Genomic DNA, 14,916 nt, shown 5'->3' with positions numbered 1-14,916 from the left:
GAACCGATTTGTCGCTGGGCAACTAATCTCCTGAAATAGCAGCGTGTCTCTGCCCTTAGCCAGAGATGTAAAGTGAGGTTCAACAATAACAACAATTATTTTATATTAAAGGGCATGTAAAGTCTAAAATAGAATAAGGCTAGAAATGCTGTATTTTGTATACTAAATATAAACATGAACTTACTGCACCACAAGCCTAATCAAACAAATGATTTATGCTTTCAAAGTTGGCTACAGGGGGTCTCCATCTTGTAACTTTGTTAAACATCTTTGCAAGACTAAGACTGTGCACATGCTCAGTGTGGTCTGGGCTGCTTAGGGATCGTCATATACAAAGCTGCTTGAGTTCTGCATGGCTGGAAAGTAAGGTGGGGGCTCCCCCTGCTGTTCATAAGTATGATTGTTTCCCTGCTCAGCAGTTAGGGACCATCTGACAATTCCTATCCACAGCAGTAAATGAAGTGAGAATTTCACTGCATACAGTCAGGTTTCTTATAAAAACAGTACACATTTTTTAATTAAAGTATATTGGAGATAGGTTTCTTTTTCATTAAAGAAAGTAAAAATGGGATTTTATTTTTTTGCCTTTACATGCCCTTTAAGTTTGTCTTAACCCTGACATTTCTGGCAGCAGATCTCTGTTGGTGGTATTGCCCTTCCACAGACAAAAATATAACCCTCAGGCAGTGCACACGAGATGACAGAATGTTTGGGAGTTCTGAATAAGGGTAATTAGAGTAACATTAGGGCAGATTTACATCAGGTCAGCTGCATAAAATGATTTATATCACAACAGTGACGACTGCAAATCTACAACAGATGATGGTGGCCCCCAATAAACTTGAATAATACATAGTTCCAACTATATAAGATCTTAACACAAATAGTTGATGCGTGTCAGTGTTATTTAAACAATAATCCCAGTTAAAGGAGAAGGAAAGGCTTGGTGCACTTGGGGGTGCCAAATGTTAGGCACCCCCAAGTGATTGTATTGATTTACCTGAAACCCCGGGCCGGTGCTCCTATCAGCAGAAAACTGCACCGGCCCGGGGTTATTCCAGCGACCACTACGGAGGGCTTCTCTTCCAGCTTATTCTTTTTCTTGTGGCTGCACATGCGCATTAAAGTGAAAAGCCGACCGGAAGAGGATCGCTCCATGGTGCTCAATGGTATAACCCCGGGCCAGTGCAGTTTTCTGCCTCATGAGCAACTTCGGGGCAACTTTGAAAAACGAAGCGCTGCGAGTGCCATCCCACTGGCGATTTTTCATTATTACCGGCGGGAAGCCAGATCGGGGATATTGTGGCCCCGAAGAAGAGGCGATTTGTAGCCGGGGCTACTAATCTCCGCGAATCTGCCCGTGTGACCTTACCCTTAGTGACCGTGTTTGCCTCCTTTATGACTAATTATAAACCTCAACGGCTTCCTCACAAAGTTTGTGGCCAAATCGCTGTTGAGAACATTCGCAGTGTATGTAATAAAATTTTGCGATCATAAAGGGGTCTTTGCAACAAAATATTTAACGAAACTCCAAAGCAGGTGTTAACAGTAACCTTTGCTTAGCGATAATGGACAATGTAATATTCACTAGCGAATGTTTTTTCATTGCAAGCAGCAATAAACATTCACAAAAACACCATTTTAAGTAACGCTCACGATTTTAATTACATTCCCCCTCAAAGTCACCAAAACATATATAGTTCATAAGTCTCTTTTCTCTCAAGACAGGTAACTGCAATGTTTTGGAGCAGTAAGAGCAAGTGACAATGGGGACTGCAGAGGAAGCATTAAAGAGTTTTGTGGATAATCCCTAAGGCTTCCATGCAGTTCAGTATAGGGTTTTTATGTTTTTTTATTGAAAACTTCTGCATGAAGGCAGAATATTAGTTTGTGCTGTCAAACGCCCACCATTGATTCCTATGGGCATCTCAGAACTGCATCCCCCATGTGTATGATCATTTGGAGATGGTACTTATAATAATCAAAGTTCCTTCTATTTTTAGGAAGAACCTGAAGAGGAGAAACCTCTGGAAGATAAATCTGAAGGTACAGAAAGTATTTTATCAGGGACGTACCAACTAGGGATGCACCAAATCCAGCACTCGGTTTGGGATTCGGCCAGGAGTCATCCATTTTCAGCAGGATTCGGATTCGGCTGAATCCTTCCGCCTGGCTGAACCGAATCCTAATTTGCATATGCAAAATAGGGATGGGTTATGAATTTGTCACAAAACAAGGAAGTAAAAAATGTTTTCCCCTTCCCACCCCTAATTTGTATATGCAAATTCAGATTCGGTTCGGTATTCGGCCGAATCGTTCGTGAAGGCTTCGGGGGTTCGGCCGAATCCAAAATAGTGGATTCGGTGCATCCCTAGTACCAACCCCACACAGGGCCCCCACGCCAAAAAATCCAGCAGACATAGGGGCCCAACAGACATAGTAATAGCAACCTGCCCCATATATGCAGCCACTTTCCCTGCTCACGTCCCCCTCCCCACCAGTTTGAGCCGCCCAAACCATTCATCCATTCCATGGTTCAGACCCTCCCAGTAACCACTGGGTGTGCTTCCTCTATAGTCACTGTTTTTTTTTCTTGTATTAAAAGATCTGTCCTGAGAATGCCAGTCTGGGTTAACCCAGCGTCTGCAGGCCAACTATTAGGCTAAGGGCACACTAGGCGATAGCGCCGTGATTTGACTCGCGGCGACTTTTCGCCGCGACTTTTAATCCGCAATCGCTGTGGAAACTTTTGCGCTGGCGTCTATGGGGAATCGCGAGCGTAAAAACACACGCGGCGATCTTTTTTCTATTGTCGCTCGAAATCGCCTCGCTAGGCGATTTCGAGCGACAATAGAAAAAAGATCGCCACGTGTGTTTTTACGCTGGCGATTTGACGCGATTCCCCATAGACGCCAGCACCAAAGTTTCCACAGCGATTGCGGATTAAAAGTCGCGGCGAAAAGTCGCCGCGAGTCAAATCGCGGCGCTATCGCCTAGTGTGCCCTTAGCCTTACTGGGAAAAGAACTGATAGTCAGTGTGACGATTCATTCATTCAGTAAAATAAGCAGTGTCATGGGGGGGTGGGCAAATAAGGATGGTTAACCTTGATCCTGCATATTGTGGAGTCTGCACAACAATTCTAGTTAAGATATTCATAGAGTTATGTAATAAAAACCCTTGGGCTCCCTTTAGACACTGGGCAAATTTGCACCTGGGCAGTAACCCATGGCAACAAAGGAAACATTGTTTTCATTGTTCAACCTGCAGCTGATTGTTTGCTATGAGTTACTGCCCAGGTGCAAATTTACCTCAACTTAGTTTACCCTGGTATAAAACCCACAGCAACCAATGAGCAGGTAACATTAACTGGTCACCAGTTTAACAACAACCATTTTATTGACTGATATGGGTTACTGCACCTAGTGCCTTTTATTACATATGCCCAGGGGTGATCCGTGGGCTGCTGTCGCCCCCCTCTCCCATTGTGCGCTTAAAAGTTTAGCATCTGAGCGGGTCAAAAGGGGCTGACACAGCGCTTTCTGCACTAGCAGAGCTGAATTTCTGGTTTAAAAACTGGAAATTTGGCTCCTAAAGTTACAGGAGGCGGCTTTTTGCCGCTCCTTGTAACTGGCCGTTCACTGCTGCTCGAGGCAAGGTTCTCACCTTGATTCATGGCAGGAGTGGCCCTGTATATGCCTTTTATTACACAGAAGGTTGTTGGGAGTTGTAACAGCTAAAGGACCATACTTGTGACAGTCCTTTATATAAATGAGTGAGAGAACTAACCCTTACAATTCAGCCTTTGACAAAGCCTGTTTACTGTGGGCGAAACGCGCATCAGGCGCTTTTTAGAAAGGTTAGGTAATAGGATCTGAACAAGACTTATACCAATTTTCCACAATCTGAACCGGGAGGGGAGCTTAGTGGGTGAAGCGGTTGGTGAACTGTGAATTTACAAGCGGTAAAGTCCAGCCAGACAGGCTTGGTGTGTGCTTGTAGGCACATGGTGCGTCTTTCTCTACGCAACCGGGAGGGGTTTAATACGGGTGAAGAGGTGGATATCTAATTGTGGTTTGAAGGGACGTCGACGTTAGCCGATTAGGCAGGTCTAAGATCCAATCCGAAATCTTTTAGAAACCCATTACCTCATTGCCACATACAGGGCTTGAACCTTTGATGCCAATCGGCAGCCCAGCCAGACAGGTTTGGTGTGTGCTGGTATGCACATGGTGCTGAATTCACACCGGAAGGGTTTGAGTGCCGGTGAAGGGCTGGTTATTTAACTGTGGTTTGTAGGGTTATCAGCAGTTAGCCGATTAGGCAGGTCTGAGACCCATTCTGAAGCTTTTTAGAAACCCTTTAACTCCCTCCAGCCTATTCTTGGGTGACGCTAGTGGCAAGCCGATTAGGCGGGTCTGAGACACCAGCTACCTACCTTTAGTCTTTCCGCCTCCCTGCTCCTTATCTGTTTTTAATGTTTTCCTGGGTTTGTTGTAATTTAATTTACTTATTAAAAGTTACGTTTTAAACTGGTTCACTGAGTGATTGGATGACGGGATGGGGAGGTGCAATTGTAAGGGTTAGTTCTTTTTCTTCTCTCACTTATGATTTACAATTCAAACCCTGCACACCATCCACTGTTTCTCCTAATTGATGGAAGGTGCTCCCTTATCCATATTTTCTTATATCTTTATATAAAAACATCAAATGCAAGTAAAATTTTGGAGAGAGTTGCACAGACACCATGTTTGTTGCAGGTGGGGAGCTTACCCCTTTTATTGTAACCACCTGTGCATCAACGTTTTGGTGTGGGGGGGGGGTACACCCTCCATTTGTCAGGGCGGGAGGAGGAACACAGCTTGTTGGCTCTCATATTTTCTCTCCTGTAACAGAGCAGGGGCCGACACTTGTTTCAACTCGTACTCGAAGCAGCCAGTTGAAACGTCCCAAGATTTCAAGGAAGGAACTGGAAACTGAGGAAGATGAGGAGGACAACAGCCGCCAGCATGAAACAACAAAGTAACAACGTTACTCAATAAACTGCTTTGGATTATAACTTTGTTTACAAAATGTAGACAAGTCATTTTTTTTAAGATGTTTTCCAGTTGTAAGATCTGTAAAGTTTAGTGACATAGATAATGTTAGTGTTAAAATGCTCTGCAATGTAAGGCCAGTGGTCCAGTGAATTGGGCAGGTTCGCTTGTTTACATTACCAAATCAGTAAGTTTCCTTATTAGAACTGAATATTAGATTATTGATTGGTTGACTGTGAATATTTATGCTGTTTGCAGGCTGGAGTCCAAAGAACAGATAGTGGAAAACTTTACAGAGCTCATACAACAGCTAGCAGAAGACAAGGATGACGGGGATATGGCGAAGCTACAGGAGGAGATTTCATGCAAACCTGTTGGGCAGCTTTTGGAGGACAGTCTTCATGCTGAAGAAAGCAGCGACAATAATCAGGTAGGAACATACAGTAAAAGAATAACTAAAAGAGAGAGAGTTAAATAGCGCTCCTTTCAATGCTTCATACTGAAAGACGGGAGATTGTCTAGGGTTCTTACCTCCCGGCGCATCTCTCTCCGATTGCGGGGGCGGATCCGGCATTGACGTCAGGTGACGCCAGTGTTGAGTAGTCTGTGGTTTGGCACCTGCATCATGACGCTGGGCGTCATGACGTCTTTACTCGGCGCAAATTTGAATTTTGGCGCCAAAACAGCCTTAAAAGGCCCATTCGCCATTTTGGATGTGCCCAAGCTGGTTCCAGTTTAACTGTCCTGCCGAAGCGTTTGTTTGTGATTCGAATTCCTGGTTTTGACTTCTGCCCGACCCTTGACTATGATTTCTGCCACCTGCCTTGAACTCTTCGCCTGACTTTGCCTTATCTAACTCTCTGCCGGTACCTCGCTTACGGACTTTTTTTGCATTTCCTTGTTGGCTTCCGCAGTAGAAAGCCCGGGCCCCAACAAGATTGTTACATATACGTATATAAAAGTTACTTGTTTGGTGTAAAAGTTTCCACAGTTCTCTTGTCACTTATGTGTGAGTGAGATATCCAATATGTTGGAGTCTCTTCGAGATGAACAAAAAGTATAAGTGCCTGCTACAAACTTCTGATCAAATCTGCTCTGGCTTTTTACGCTTATTTATTATTACATTTTCACTAAAATTTGCTTTGCATGGGGGAAAAAAAACAGATTTTCACATTTTTTCTGATTTTTCATCTGATTTTCTAATTTTTCACTTGAAAACTCTGATTTTTGCCCACGAAACCCAGAGCACATCAAAAAATCATGGGGACTTCTCCCATTGACTTATATGCAACCTCGACAGTTCTGAGATGCCGGACTTTCTGATTCGGACTTTCTCATCCTTGGGGTTTTATAAAGATTTTTTTAAAAGTCTGATTTTATAAAAAAAAAATCACACATTTTTCGTGATGTTTGCATTCGGAGTTTAGTAAATAACCCCCTAAGTCTACATTATATCAGAATGGTTAAAGAAAAATGAATCTATATTTGCTACAGAATAATGGTGGCCTATAAGCAATCTATACTATATGGTTATCTCACTTACTATATTGCTCTCTAGATTACAGATCCCATAAAGCTTTTCTTTGTAGAATGAAACTTCTTGGCACTACAGTTACAAAGTATATAATAATATAAATCAGCCCATTGATTATAGTTCTTTGGCATGTTTAGCAAACTTACCGCAAGCTTGGTGTATGCCAGTGGCTCAGCAGCAAAATATGGCTGGCATTTATTTAATATATTGACATATCTTTACTCATTCAAATTTTACCCACTGCGGAAATATTAACAACTGATTATTCTATATTTAATACAAAATGTAGCTCTATTGTTGCCCTGACATGTTGTACATTTTCTGATTTTTTTAGATCACAGAACCAGAACCAGCAGTGTCAGAATCATTCAATGGTGACCTGAGAAAGCTATTTGATGATACAGAAAAGGATGACACAGATGACACGGTGCAGGAGGACATAATAAAGGAGACCCTCGAACCTCACGTGCTGGATACACAAGAAATAGAAAGGGAAGTACTGGATACTGAGTCAAATCTAGAGCCTGGAGACACGGATGAGAAATCTCTAACAACTCTAGTTTCTGTTAATATGGATTTGGAGAAATCAATGGATTCCTTTCCTGATCAGGTGAGAATTGCATATGGCTTATACTTACTACTAACAGGGCAGCAATCACTCCCTGCCCCAGTGGTACTTGACAATAGCAAAGCAGTTCAGTTTATACTGTACCTAAAAACAAAATATCACATGTTACTTAGTACATAGTGTAGCATTTGGGGCTCATCATTTACTTTAATGCTGAAAAAAATATTTCAGAATTATTCAGAATATCTAAAATCCAATTCTTTAAAAGACAACACCCCTCCAACACTCATATGCCTCTTACCTAGAACCTCTTTTCCAGGGTCGGACTGGGCCAACGGGACACTTGGTAAAAACCCGTGGGCCCCCCCGGCCCAGATCCGCACTCTGAGCTTCCTTTTCCTGCAGCCGGAGACCTTCCCAACACAGTGCGCCCGAGCGCGGTGCTGGACGGCGCATGCAGGGGGAGTCTGGCGGCGGTGGAGGGTGGCCCTGCAACAGCAGCTCCGATGGGCCCCCGGGCCCCTCAGTCCGACCCTGCTTTTTTCCCCTCCCTAAACATGCGGATCCCTCCCCTAGAGTCTGGGTCTATAAAATCGGCTCATATCCGTTGCCCATACTCCTTAGCCGGGATCAGTGAGCAGGAGCATTTACACTGAAAGCCAATCCAGCTTTGCATTTCATATCAGGTGTAGGTGCAGATGCTAGGATAGCAGTTCATATGGGCAGCTGTATGGTTTTGAAATAAACAGATGGACAGACAGATTTAAGGTGGCCATACACGGGCCAATAAAAGCTGCCGTCAGACCAAATCAGCAGCTTATAGGCCCATGTATGGGACCCTCCGACGGGCTTCCCCGATCGATATCTGGCCGAAAGTCAATTGTTCGTTGATGCGGTCCCGCAATCCGACCACCAGTAACCCATTGATAGGATCCAATCTTTGGGCCCTAGGGCCAACGATCAGGTTCAGCCGGATATTGCCCACCTCAAGGTGGGCATATCGTGGAGAGTGTCGCCAAACGAGCCACCTTAAGGCGTTAACCTCTGAAAACTTCTTGCTACGTTTTGTCCTTTGTCACAATACAGTTCTCTAGTACTAGTATTATGAAACTGACCAGATGTAAGAACCTGTCATTTCCTAGGCAATGCTGGGTATAAGCCCACCTGCTTATCTGACCAATGACATTGGAGCATTCAGTGGTATTGGAAAACGACTCAGCAGCACAATAATATACGATTGCTGTATGTATGTACTAAACTGAATTAGCAAATGAAAACTGTTTAACTTACAGGTCATCAGTTCGGATGATTTAGAGACCTCCTCCCAAGAGAACATGGCAGTTGAATTGGAAAACACTGTGATGAGGCAGGAAGAAGATATAAAAGAGGCCCTGGAAGTAAAAGATACAGAGACATGCATCCCAGTATCTGGCAAAGAGCTCTCAGGTAACGGACTGGCAAGCTATGAGGAAACTGACGGTGCAGAAGAATGTTCCACCTCTGATACAACTGAATCCATGGACACAGGATCACTTGACAAACACTCCATCAATGTGATGACAGACACACTCCCCACCCTCCGGCAAGGTCCCTTGCTTGTTGTTGAACTACAAGATGTTGCATTCCAGCAACTCTCAGAAGGACAGAAAAGTCAGTCCGGGGATCAGTCGGAAGAGTCTGCGGTGGAGACAGATCAGTCAGCGCAGAAATCCATGGAAAGAGGAGGGGAGAGCAGCTCGGAGGAAGCAGAAGCAGAAGTGCCAGTAATAGAGAGGAGAGGTTTGCGCAGGAAGGCCAGGGCATATAAAGGACCAGCCAAGAAGAGGAATAAGCTTGTTTAGCTCATGGTCACCTTTGTTGTTATTCACATATTTGTAAAACGAAATAACCTAGATTTTTTTTTTTTAAAGTTCTATAAAGTTGGTGGACGTAGGTCACAGGCATTTGTATTTGTACAATTTTTCCTGTTGATGTTATCTGTTCTCTCTTTAAAGTCCCCCCCTCCCCCACCACCACGTTTCTGTTGATGACACAAGTACACAAACATCAAAGCAGAACCAAAGCACAAAAAGACTTCCAGGTGTGAGCAGCAGAACTTATGGTTTGCAATGACACAAGTGTTGTCTTCCAGTTCTGTTAGTTAAGGTGCCCCCCCCCCCAAGATGGCAGAGAATCAGGCAAATCTGGGCATATATAGCTTTATACTTTATACTGTAGAATAGGAGCTAATAATGCATTGTTTGTATTTAGCTGCCCTTCTCTTCATATTTACATTGATATGTTTGAACAGGAGGTCGAAGTGAACCTTTCCTGTGATCTACACCAGGGATAGGCAATGTAAAGTGCTCCACATGTTAAAGGAAATTTGTTGTTGCCCAGAGAGCTCTTCTGAGCACTTTTGCAATTTATATTTTATATATATATATATATATATACTTGCAAGTGAGTATCCGCACTCCAAGGCCAATAGCTTCTTCAAAGGGCGCGGTGCACGGTAATTTTATATACACCAATTATTCACAGACCAGCACTCCCTATTGTAAAAGTTCAATTATTTATTGTTACATAGTATCTATGCCCGACGTTTCGGATCCTTGTATCATCCTTGAAAAAGGTCCCAACAGGGACCGAAACGTCGGGCATAGATACTATGTAACAATAAATAATTGAACTTTTACAATAGGGAGTGCTGGTCTGTGAATAATTGGTGTATATATATATATATATATATATATACTTTTTTTTGTTTTCAAAATATTATCAGTTTTCACACTAATATAAGAAATTATAGAACTGACCAGAGAAAGGTCAGATGATTTTCTTATCTGTGCATAATTGCAAAAAATGAACATTAGTTTCAAACTCATTATATTAGCAGTATAAAAACTGCTAATATCTTCGAAATAAGAAAAGGTGGAGAAAGGTCAAATACTAGGGATGCACCGAATCTGAGATTCGGCCTTTTTCAACAGGATTTGGATCCGGCCAAATCCTTTTGTCTGGCCGAACCAAGGGAAATCGCGTGACTTTTTGTCCCAAAACAAGGAAGTAAAAAATGTTTTCCCCTTCCCACCCCTAATTTGCATATGCAAATTAGGATTCGGTTCGGTATTCGGCCGAATCTTTAGCGAAGGATTCAGGAGTTCGGCCGAATCCAAAATAGTGGATTCGGTGCATCCATGTAAAATACAAAGGCAAATTAAAAAAAAGATAGAATGTTGAGAAGTTAAGAATCAAAGTTCAAACACAATAAAGTGGAAAAAATACTTTCTAATATACTGGATATTCATAAAAAAAATTGTGGCCTGCAATTCCCACTTTTGTGCACAAATCCTTAGGTTCCCTCTGCTGGACAACTGGGAAATGATCAGCGCTGCACAGTTCTGAATGGTAGGGCTGCAGTGTTTGGGAACGTTTCATGTCTTTGCTTCTCACTAAAGCAGAAACAACCACACAAGCTGCTCCCCTGCCTCTCACAGCTGCTCTGATTTTCATTGTAGTCCAGCCGGTGGCCCCAAAAGATTTGTATTCTCAGTAATCACAGTTAGTGGAGTGAAGGGGGGTGGGAAATGCAGACAAGAGATTGTGTACAGGATTTTTAAAGGAGAAGGAAAGTCTTCATGCACTTGTATTGATTTACCTGAAAACCTGAAACCGTGGGCCGGTGCTCCTATCAGCAGAAAACTGCACCGGCCCGGGGTTATACCAGTGAGCACAACGGATCGATCCACTTCCGACTACCTCTGTCTTTCTGCGGCTGCGCATGCACAGTAGAACGAAAAGCCGAACTTTATCTAAAAAGTCGTCTATTTCGTTCAACTGCGCATGCGTTTGCCCCGGGAAATTTGAAGAAAGAAGAAGGCGGAAGAGGATCGCTCCGTGGTGCTCACTGGTATAACCCCAGGCCGGTGCAGTTTCCTGCTGATAGGAGCACCGGCCCGGGGTTTAAGGTAAGTCAATGCAATCATTGAGGGTGACTAACCCCCAAGTGGTAAATGACTTTCCTTCTCCTTTAATGAATGTATTTTGGAAATTGGGTACTTTTTCAATGGAGAACTTGGAATTGGGCTTTTAGTTTTTGACTTTATAACCCATTTAAACAAATTCTGTTTGCTGATCCATTCATATCGCACCCACCGATGCCATCATGAAAGCTCTCGCGCACGCATAAACGCAGTCCGTATTCAATAAGCGATCAGCCCTAGTTTTAAAATTGGTATTACTTTTCATATTAAACAACACATGTAAAACAGATTGCTGTTCTATTGTGTTATATCAGGTATAATATATATAGTGAATAAAGTACCCCCTCTTGTAAAATATAAGGATATTATAAGTTACCGAGGAGTTTCACGAGTGTTTTTATACAGGTCATGGAACTCCGAAGGTAACTTCTAATATCCTCATATTTTACAACTGGGGGTACTTTATTTATTAGAATACACAAATTTAAGTGAGTCATGTGACAGAAATGACATCAGAACTCACCGTTTATAACTGATGTCATCAGAACTCGCCGTTTATATAGTGAATAAAGTACCCCCTCTTGTAAAATATAAGGATATTATAAGTTACCGAGGAGTTTCATGACCATATAAAAACACGAGGCCGAAGGCCGAGTGTTTTTATACAGGTCATGGAACTCCGAGGTAACTTCTAATATCCTCATATTTTACAACTGGGGGTACTTTATTTATTATAATACACAAGTTTCAGTGAGTCATGTGACAGAAATGACATCAGAACTCACCGTTTATAACTGATGACATCACTACTCACCGTTTATAAGGATATAATTTACAAGATATTCATGGCTTTTGTGTATTATATATATATATATTTTTAACTGCACCTTTTTACTGCTTTTCGGGGGTTGAATTGGCTGTTTCACACTTCCACACACAATAGTAGCATTTGCTTCAACTTTGCAACTATGTTTTCTGTTTTTATCTTCCTAGTGTGACACATTTATCCTGGGAGAGGCTCCAATAGGTGGGACATAAACAGGGAAGGTTGCCCCTCCAGTTTGTTTTTCACTTTGGGGCTTTATGATTACCGCAGCCATCATTAAGAAAACCCAGTATAAGTTAAGGAACTTATGTAAGGTTTTGGGGGGGGGAATGTAATTAGTTAAAAGTATTTTTTTTCCATGTGGGCTGTCATTAGGGTTGCCATCTGGCTGGTATTTTAGCGGCCTGGCCGGTAAAAATGATGGTTGATCCCAATGTTATTAATAGGGAAAAAAGATAAATATATAGTATAGCCGGTATTTTTTTCCAGATAAGGTGGCAACCCTAGCTGTCATAAATAAGAAAAAGTTCTTGCTGAACTTGTTCTTATCTAAGAAAGCACACTTGGGGGAAAATTCCCTAACTAACATGGTTTTCCCCCCAACCTTAAAGGGATCTTGTCTTCGGAAAACATGGTTTTTTCAAAACACATCAGTTAATAGGGCTACTCCAGCAGAATTCTGCACTGAAATCCATTTCTCAAAAGAGCAAACAGATTTTTTTATATTCAATTTTGAAATCTGACATGGGGCTAGACATTTTGTCAATTTCCCAGCTGCCCCTGGTCATGTGACTTGTGCCTGCACTTTAGGAGAGAAATGCTTTCTGGCAGGCTGCTGTTTTTCCTTCTCAATGTAACTGAATGTGTCTCAGTGAGACATGGGTTTTTACTATTGAGTGCTGTTCTTAGATCTACCAGACAGCTGTTATCTTGTGTTAGGGAGCTGTTATCTGGTTACCTTCCCATTGTTCTTTTGTTTGGCTGCTGGGGGGGGAGGGGTGATATCATTCCAACTTGCAATACAGCAGTAAAGAGTGATGTTTACCAGAGCACAAGTCACATGACTTGGGGCAGCTGGGAAATTGACAATATGTCTAGCCCCATGTCAGATTTCAAAATTGAATATAAAAAAAATCTGTTTGCTCTTTTGAGAAATGGATTTCAGTGCAGAATTCTGCTGGAGCAGCACTAGTAACTGATGCGTTTTGGAAAAAAATTTTTTTCCCATGACAGTATCCCTTTAAGTTTCCCTTATTTTTGTGTGAGCTGTAAGGCTTTTGTAATGATAAATCCACCCCTTGTAGTGCAATTGTTTGCTTTTGGAGAGTTATCCCCCAACTGCTAGTGGACTGCAGTCTTCCACCCTCTGCCACGGTCACCTGTAATTCTTTCTCCAGATTTCTTAATTTCTGTTTATATTTTTACAAAAGAACAAAATAAATAGGGATGCACCGAAACCACTATTTTGGATTCAGCCAAACCACCGAATCCTTTGGGAAAGATTCGGGCGAATACTGAATCCAAATTTGCATATGCAAATTAGGAGTGGGAAGGCATTCAGGTTCGGCTAGGCAGAAGGATTCGGCCAAATCCGAATGCTGTTGTAAAAGGCCGAATCCTGAACCGAATCAGTGCATCCCTAAAAAGAAATATGTTATTTTGAACATTGCTGTATCCTAATTGGTGCCCTTGGAGGTTAAGGCACAAACCAGCACCCAACAGTGTTCTGTAAATGTAAGCGGCACGTGTCTCTTTTGCTTCCAAAGAAACATTTTATGATGTTTGGGAAAAGTTTTACACCCTGTCATTGTTTGAGACGTTTAAGTGAATTCTGTGAGTGAACTGTTCATTGCTTTATACGTTAGAATTGTTTCAACTTTTGTTACAAACATGTTTAGCAGGTTGATTTGTAAAATAAACGTGAGTTTTATTAATGACTTTATGAGGTTTTATGGTGCAAGTGCCGAAGCAGCGGCCATGAATATCATCATACACCAGGGAACCACCAGATAAAGTCTAATATTCCACCTATAATATAGATTAACATTTACATGATCATTCAATTGCTGTTTAACCAATCTCCTTCCTGATACGTTATAAGGTCTATTGCTTTTATAATAACTGTATTTTGTCAATCAGCAGACACGTTTATTAAAATGACTTTTCTGAAGAAGGTACATAAAGACATCGCTATTTGCTTTTTTTTTGTGTTGTGTTTGTAGGTCAGAATCCCACATGTAAGTAAGTGCCCCTCACAGAATCTCATGCAGAGCAAAACACAACGTTAAGTACAAATTGTTTCTCTCGTTTCCATTCAGGACCTCCATGAGAAATGTTGGGCCCTGTACAAGTTGTTTATCTGGGGACATGAACCAAAGTGTTTGACTGTGCCCCTTGTATGTGCAACACAAACGATCAACTAGCAGTTAGGAAGTTTTGCTAGGACAAAAGGTTTTAACTTTTGGATTTTTTTTTTCCACTACAGCTTTTTGCTGAGTGTTAAAGGGCATGTAAAGGCAAAACAATAAAATCCCATTTTTACTTTCTTTAATGAAAAAGAAACCCATCTCCAATATACTTTAATTAAAAAATGTGTACCATTTTTATAAGAAACCTAACTGTATGCAGTGAAATTCTCACTTCATTTACTGCTGTGGATAGGAATTGTCAGACGGTCCCTAACTGCTGAACAGGGAAACAATCATACTTATGAACAGCAGGGGGAGCCCCCGCCTTACTTCCCAGCCATGCAGAACTCAAACAGCTTTGTTTATGACGATCCCTAAGCAGCCCAGACCACACTGAGCATGTGCACAGTCTTAGTCTTGCAAAGATGTATAACAAAGTTACAAGATGGTGACCCCCTGTAGCCGACTTTGAAAGCATAAATTATTTGTTTGATTAGGCTTGTGGTGCAGTAAGTTCATGTTTATATTTAGTATACAAAATACAGCATTTCTAGCCTTATTCTATTTTAAACTTTACATGC

At 41.9% G+C, this 14,916-nt stretch overlaps 1 protein-coding gene across 3 annotated transcripts in view; it reads left to right on the top strand.

The window, feature by feature from the left end:
* The window catches only part of fam169a.S (family with sequence similarity 169 member A S homeolog), a 45,260-nt gene extending 35,967 nt beyond the window's left edge, over window positions 1–9,293 (top strand). For all 3 annotated transcript variants that reach the window (XM_041580504.1, XM_018244428.2, XM_018244429.2), the window contains exons 9-13: window positions 2,004–2,046; window positions 4,894–5,020; window positions 5,293–5,464; window positions 6,903–7,178; window positions 8,429–9,293. In XM_041580504.1, the coding sequence (XP_041436438.1) occupies window positions 2,004–2,046; window positions 4,894–5,020; window positions 5,293–5,464; window positions 6,903–7,178; window positions 8,429–8,977 (1,167 nt within the window). In that variant the 3' untranslated portion in view covers window positions 8,978–9,293. The remainder of the gene's footprint in view (window positions 1–2,003; window positions 2,047–4,893; window positions 5,021–5,292; window positions 5,465–6,902; window positions 7,179–8,428) is intronic.
* The last annotated feature ends 5,623 nt before the right edge of the window (window positions 9,294–14,916 follow it).

The sequence above is a fragment of the Xenopus laevis genome, chromosome 1S (genome assembly GCF_017654675.1).
Source record: "Xenopus laevis strain J_2021 chromosome 1S, Xenopus_laevis_v10.1, whole genome shotgun sequence".
In the NCBI taxonomy this organism is placed as follows: domain Eukaryota; kingdom Metazoa; phylum Chordata; class Amphibia; order Anura; family Pipidae; genus Xenopus; species Xenopus laevis.
The sequence above is the reverse complement of the archived record's forward strand: the minus strand, read 5'-3'. Positions and strand labels throughout refer to the sequence as shown.